This window comes from Neurospora tetraspora, assembly GCF_033439725.1.
Source record: "Neurospora tetraspora strain CBS 560.94 chromosome Unknown B0H65scaffold_1, whole genome shotgun sequence".
Lineage (NCBI taxonomy): Eukaryota > Fungi > Ascomycota > Sordariomycetes > Sordariales > Sordariaceae > Neurospora > Neurospora tetraspora.
The window spans coordinates 6,944,059-6,950,618 of record NW_026944383.1 but is presented as its reverse complement, the minus strand read 5'-3'; the positions used below and the strand labels follow the sequence as shown (position 1 = coordinate 6,950,618).

At 52.6% G+C, this 6,560-nt stretch overlaps 1 protein-coding gene across 1 annotated transcript; it reads right to left on the bottom strand.

The window, feature by feature from the left end:
* Positions 1-1,131: 1,131 nt before the first annotated feature.
* Positions 1,132-2,542, bottom strand: B0H65DRAFT_62057 (uncharacterized protein). Its single transcript, XM_062831171.1, has one exon. It carries the CDS (start codon positions 2,238-2,240, stop codon positions 1,221-1,223), a length of 1,020 nt encoding a protein of 339 aa, XP_062687265.1. The 5' UTR covers positions 2,241-2,542; the 3' UTR covers positions 1,132-1,220.
* Between the last annotated feature and the right edge of the window lie 4,018 nt (positions 2,543-6,560).

The following is a 6,560-nucleotide window of genomic DNA, read 5'->3' as shown; positions in this document are numbered from 1 at the left end:
GTTCTGCACGACACGGTAGACCACGGTAGAGAACGGTAGACAGGGGTTGGGGGCATGGGTTTAAGCGCCGAGCTTGTGTGGAAGTCTGCCAGTGGGAAAGTGAAGTGGTTGGGGTGGTGAAGTGCTGGTGAACTGCCAGAATCGCCTGCCGAATGTCCTGCTGGAAGAAGAAGATTTTCACCCTGTTGAGCGGGAACTACATGATATTATCTCAAGGCTGGGTGGATGAGTTACCGATACCTTCGATGATCGCAGTGTATTCTGGTGATTAGGCTTTCTGCACTGACCTCCAGTTCGTTCAATTTCACAACCCATGCAGGTTATCAATAACACTCGATTTTATCGACATGATGCTAGGTCCTGTTCCCTGTGAATAACCCACGGGATGGTAGTCCTGTTTGGTCATCCGTCGCTGTCAGTAGTTACTAGTAGTTATGTAAGCGCTTTGGGAGAGGCAGGCTGCACTAAACAATGAAAAATATGATCTCTTGTGGTGATCATCGCCCGGTGTGGTACGTACCTTCTACAGGCCTCCAGCATCGCGACCTACCCAGGTCAGCCATGGCCACTTCTTCCCGTTCGCGGGGTAGCAAGCCGTCAACAAACAGTGAGAAAGCAAACGGATCATCCACAGACACGCTGATCAAACATGGAAAAAATATTCTTGTGTTCAAGACCCGACGACATGTGTCGCCCAGGATTCATATTGTAGTGACTATGCAAAAATGGTTTTGGGCTGGATCCAAAAACTCCGAAATGGCCTTGGATCAGGCCCTGACTGTCCTTCATCATCCTCGCGCAAAATCCAAATATTCCTTCCCTATGCACAGAGTCCCTCTAAAAAAAATCGCTGACAAAAAGCCAAGCCAAGACTCCTCCTGTGGTATCGTGGTTCAAGTTCCGACCTGACCGTTCGGACCGCAAAATACAACCCAACTCCCATAGTGGTGGACGCCGCCAGCAACGCCGATAAACTCCGTTTGACTCCTTTGATTTGTGCATCATTCGTAAATGACAGCCCGTAGCTTTGCGCAAGCTGCATCCCCTCTTCATTTTTGGTTCCCCTTCCTGACCGCTCTAAGCGTTGTTGGTTTGTTGATTAATAGGTTGTGATAATCTCTGTAATTGTGCCGCTCCAGGCAGGCTGCTCTGCAATGGTAGTGGTATGGCGATGATCAAGTTGGCGGTGATGGCCAGCACCGTAGATGATTTAGCTATTTTTACGACTTGATAGCTGTGTCGGCGTCAATCTTTCTTCGCTTTCCCTTGGGCGCGGGCGCCATTCGTGGTGTGTAGGTCACTGTTCTTGTAACCACTTCGCGGATGTGGCGTATGCTAGATCGTGATTCCTTTGCGACGGGAACAGAAGTGGGGTTGCTGACAGCAGGAGCATCACATGGCGCAGAACGCTTGAGGCTAGAAACTTCAGCAAATCGCCTCAGCTTTAGCGCCGCTTCCCAGTCGAAAGGCGAACGGACAGATGCCGCACTGAGGGGTGTTCGTGGCGAGTAGAGTGCGGAAGTAGAGATGGAGGGTGATGGAGGGATCTTGGTGCTTGGGAATACTGCAGCGCCGGTGGCTGGAGCTGACATCGGATAGAGCGAGCTATGGGGAGTCGGAGGTTGAGAGATGGTGATAGGTGCCGGTCTGGATTTTTCTTGCTTCTCGTCGCCGACGTTCTCCTTGTCCTCCTTCTTGTCCTCCTTCTCTTCGGCCTCGACCTTGATTTCGGGCGCGGAGCTCACATCGGAGCGAGCTGTTGATGGCGCGCTCTCGATCTGTCCTTCTTTCTCCTTCTCAGAGGCGTCCGTAGTGGCGGAGTCAATCGAAGACTCCGAGTCATTGCTGCTAGTACTGCTGGTGCTGAGGCTGCTAGCGGTGCTCGTCCGGTTAAGAAGCGCCTTTCCTGTTTGCGGTGGCGAGGCAAGACTGGGAGAAACGAGTTGCATGCACTTGAGAAAGTCGAGGTATGCGACTGGTGGTGTAATGGGTGTCTTCTGAAGATCGTGATCCACCTTGAGGGTTGCGCTGAATGGCCCGGCGGAAGGAAGGCCTGCTGAAGGAAGTGCCGATAGAGGATCACGGAAGGCTGATGTTCGCGAGATGGCAGACAGAGGAGTACGATCTGATAGAGCCGAAGGAAGTGTCACAGCGGAGCGAAGCTCGTTTGTTGGTCGGGGGATATTGGGGAAGTTGGCTGTGACCGGAGTCGACAGCTTCAAGACTGGTTTGGTAGACATGTTGATGGCTGATAGGCTGGCGATGAGGAAGGCCTAAGAAGTGATGGTCTTGAGGAATCGTATGGCGTTGTGAGCCACCGGTTGACTTGCCTTTGGGCGATGGAGGAAGAGAGCCGGTAGGTGGGGAGGGGAAAGAGTGCAGGAAACGTGCAGGAGGTGGTGGGCAAACGGTTATATGAAGAGGTTGAGCAAAGTGAGGGCCCCGGAGGCGGTAAAGATGTGAAGGGGTAGGCGATGGACGAGGGTGTGCTTCAGCAGTCGGACTCGAAACAAGCGAAGCTAGAAACAAATCCCCGCGGCAGCAGAAGGTTGAGCACCCCGGCGTGCGTGTGATGCTGGTCTCCCTTGGTGTCCCTGTTCGTTTCCAGAGCAGTGGGTTTGCTCCAGGGTTGGCTCCAGGGTCCCGCGGTTTCTTTTCTTTAGCACTTGGAGCTAGCGGAAGGCAGGCAAGGACTTCAAAGAGTAGTGGTGATTGGCCGGGCCCGTTGTGAAGACCAGGTGGGGTGGTTGAACTAGGCTTTCTAGGGAGGATGGTTTGTTAACTCGAGTCCAGGGAGTTGGTTCGAATCACAGTGACAGACGGACGGGAGGATCAAGGTGAAAAGAGGAGAAGCGGGAAGTGCTATACGCCACCAGCAGCAACTTGTCAAGATATGAGAGGGTTATTGAGAGAAGGAGTGTGAAAGGGAAGAAACAGAGGTGGTGAAGTTGCAGCCAAGCGCGGACCAGCCAGTCAGAGGGGTTCAAAGTGGACGACGGCGGCAAGCGATTTGACAGGGCCTTGAAAAGGCGGCTGTGAATGTGCTGAGATGCTCGCCGTATGCTTTAGTGTGACGCTGGATGCAGCTTACATCCAGAACTCCATGTTTTTTCCTCTGTCCGGTGCGCTGGCAGCCTTCGCTTGGTCTGCTCGGTCTGGATACGTAGGGGAGGCATGTTTGGAGGACGGGATAGGTTGGTGAAGGTATCGCGGAAGGCAAAGAGGATGGAGACTTACACAAGTCCAGTGGATTATCTCGTAGTCCCTTGTAGTCTTCTACGCAGTTGCGCAAAGATCAGGCTCTGTGTGCCTCAAAAAGAAGAAGCGCCCAAGCAAGATCCAATACCACGATCCGACGAGAAAGTCCAGAAGGATACTGGGTGCAAATGGGGCGCCTGGGCTCTTGATCGACTGTTTAAAAAGTGGTGATTCCCAAGGGGAGTTTCCGAGTGGATTGCGAGGCCCGTCAACTTGTTGGTGAATGAAACGCCCGTCGACGAAACGTCTTGGCCCGGGTTTTCCGGTGTCTTTGCCACGAGCTCGGGATGGGAGATGGAGATGGCCAAGTGGTGCTGGCTGCGAGATCGCGTGGTGAATCTTGATGGCGTCCGTCGGTACCTCAACCGCTGAAGGCCCAGGAGCGAAGAGATTGGGTGCCGGCGAGACACGGGATGTGATTGGTGGTGTTGTGCTAGAACCTGCAGCACCAGAGCGCTAAGCTCATATTCTTAGCACAGGGGGTCACCGACGCCGCTAATTGGCCAGGGGCTTACCGCGTGCTAGCGTACCGACAAAAACACCTGAACGTGGAGAAAGATGACCACAAGTGCCCGGAAGTGGAATTTGCACTTCAGCTTGTCTCGTATGTCGAAAATCGATGTCGAGAAAACAGAATGGTCGACAAGCGGAAGATCTCCCGAAATGAAGTTTTTTTTTCCAGGTTATTCAGGTGACTTGTCGTGGCGAAGACGGCAAGGTGCGACTTGAGAAAAATCAAAAGTCTCGGCAGACGAAATGACGGGTCAAGCCAAGGGAGATGAGCTGGTATAAAATTGGAAAGAGCAAAGCTGAAAATCCCGAAAACAAAGATGGGCGACGGAAGGAACCAGTCCAGTCCACCAGGCAGAAGTTATGGTCGAAACGGCAAGGGCAATTTATCAAAACTCCAAGACTCCGAGAAACAGACAAAGAAAACTTGTTGATGTTGGCGATGCTGTTCCCATTCCCGTTCGTCGCCCTTGCACTCTCTTCTATATATGCATCTCTCCCGCGCCACTTAACCGCCAACTAGCCGTCTTGCAAGATAGACGCTTCTTGCTTTCGAAACGCCAGTATCCGTATCAGTATGCAAATTTGGCATTCCCAACCTCGCGGTATTCTCCCCATTCCCCATCTTCTACGTCGTTTAACGGGCCCTTACCGGGAGCGCGCGCCAGCTGGTTTTGACTTGCTATCGCCAAAGACCACAAGTTCATGCCTCCGGTCGTCGAGACGCCTGTTCCAGAAAGCCAAGCGGCTGTCAGTTCGCCCGGTTTGCGGTTGCACCCGTGCTTTATCCCTACACTAGGGAGGCCGCCTTCCCGGGCCTGCTTTGGACGGTTTAGGCCGGATCTTTGTCCAGGACCGACCATCACGGCGCGCGGCTGATGATGCGCTTAAGTTTGCGAGAAAGAAACCATCTACCGGGCCTTCTGTTGGTTGATCTCCCCGGACTTCCGCATCTGGCCCTGGAAGAGAATTCTAAACGCCTTCACATCGATTGGCTGTTGTTAACGACTTCGAACCCGTTATTTGAGCGCGCGCTCAGTACCCAACCCTCCATTTAACTTGCGAGTATACTTACTTTCAAGTCTTCGAGAGCGCGCGCCTGCTGCCATGGCAACGTGCTAGATACTGATGCTCCGTTGTCGAGGCGATTCATACGAGTCGCCAGTATGGATGCTCTTACCGCAGCCTTGGTCATCGCAAGTGCGCAACACCAAGCATCTGGGTAGTGGTCAGGACGGGTGGCCGCCTGAGAAGGCCCGCTCGATACGGCCGCCTATCTGGCTGCCCATATGTCAGTAATACCTAGGATCTCGTCAGCTCCCAGAGATGAAACACCATCGGGGGAGTTCTCAGTGGCCAGTTTCAGGCATCATCGAGCGATGCCTGTCGAAATTCCGGATTTTCTTTTCATTACTTTGTTGATAGCACTGACCGAATGAGACCAAGACAAGACCCTCGGCTCATAATGCTCTATTGCACCTTGGCTTCACGTTGTTTTCATGGTTGCAAGACGCTGTTCGTTTCGTGCTTGCAACTTGCGAAATCAGTTTATTGTCTCGCCGCGACCACATGCTTCCACTACAGTGACAAGACCCAGAGAAAGCATTACAGGCTTGTCGTTTTGATGACACTAAACCATTTCACTGCAATCCGCTTCCATCGACATCGCCGAGACTATGGCAAACCCGCCTCCGTAGCTCTAGTCTTAAACGTAGATATCACATCAGCTGCCCTAATCCGAGTGGATAATTCGAAGCAACACAAAGTGGTAAACAACGAGGACAAACACTTCTCTATTAGACAGGTTTAGTCTAGTCCGGTCCGACTCTCTTATACATATACACAACATGCACAGTCCTTTCCGCTGGTACGAGGCTCTGGAGGCACAGCAGATGGAACTGTTTGACTATCGTATTCAGTCACTAGGTTGGTCATGTTAGGTGAGTTATCGGACGTGGAGGACTGGTACTCTCCAGCTTTGGCAGACAGTTATGTAGTCGCTCGCTCCCTCTCCTCTACTGTTCACAACTCTCATGTTTGTTGTTGTCTTCTGACTGACTTTCGGGTTTGTTGAAGTCGTGGAACGGAGAGGTTGTTTTCCTCACGTCTCTGCCAATAAGCCGTTGCCTGTGTGGGTGGATGTGTGGCGTCCGGCAAGATCTGACCCCCCCCTCCCTCAACTCATCAAATCAGCGTGATGTGATGGTGTCGAATAACTCCCGACTCCCGAGATAGCCGATAGGAAGTCGTGGCGAAGACAGAGCTGTGCAACGGCCAAAGTGTCTCCAAAACTCTCTCGAGATTTTGACGACGCCGTACTCTCATTCTCTACTTGCATCTTCCATGGGGCATACGAAGGATGAGTAGTGACGGGCAGATTCAGACTAACAAGGCTTGAAAGATGCCTTAATCGCCATGAAAACTTCTTAATCCCTAGTTAGTATCTTATCAGACAAGTTTCAGAGTGGACTACCACGCCGGGATCAAACAACAGTGACCCCGTTCGTCGTTAGTACCAGGCAGTTCGTCTTCTGACGTAGAAACTGTGAGCGAAGAGATATCACGATGTAGAGCCATGAGCATCGGACGTCGCGGTCTCTGCCCAGGAAAAGAAAACAAAAGCCATCGCGACTTCCGCTTCCTTCCCCAGGCTCGCGGTCGGAGGGGATACAAGAAGTAGCGATGTGGATGAAGAGCAAGTGGGAAAGAGCGAGCGAGCAGTCAACCTCCTCGGTCGTCCCTGCCTCCCGCTCCCTCTACAGGCGGGTAGAGCACAGGTGAAGAGCCACCGG

Excerpts from the sequence above, each read along its gene's own strand:
- B0H65DRAFT_62057 (XM_062831171.1), bottom strand. The coding sequence starts at position 2,240 with ATGTCTACCAAACCAGTCTTGAAGCTGTCGACTCCGGTCACAGCCAAC.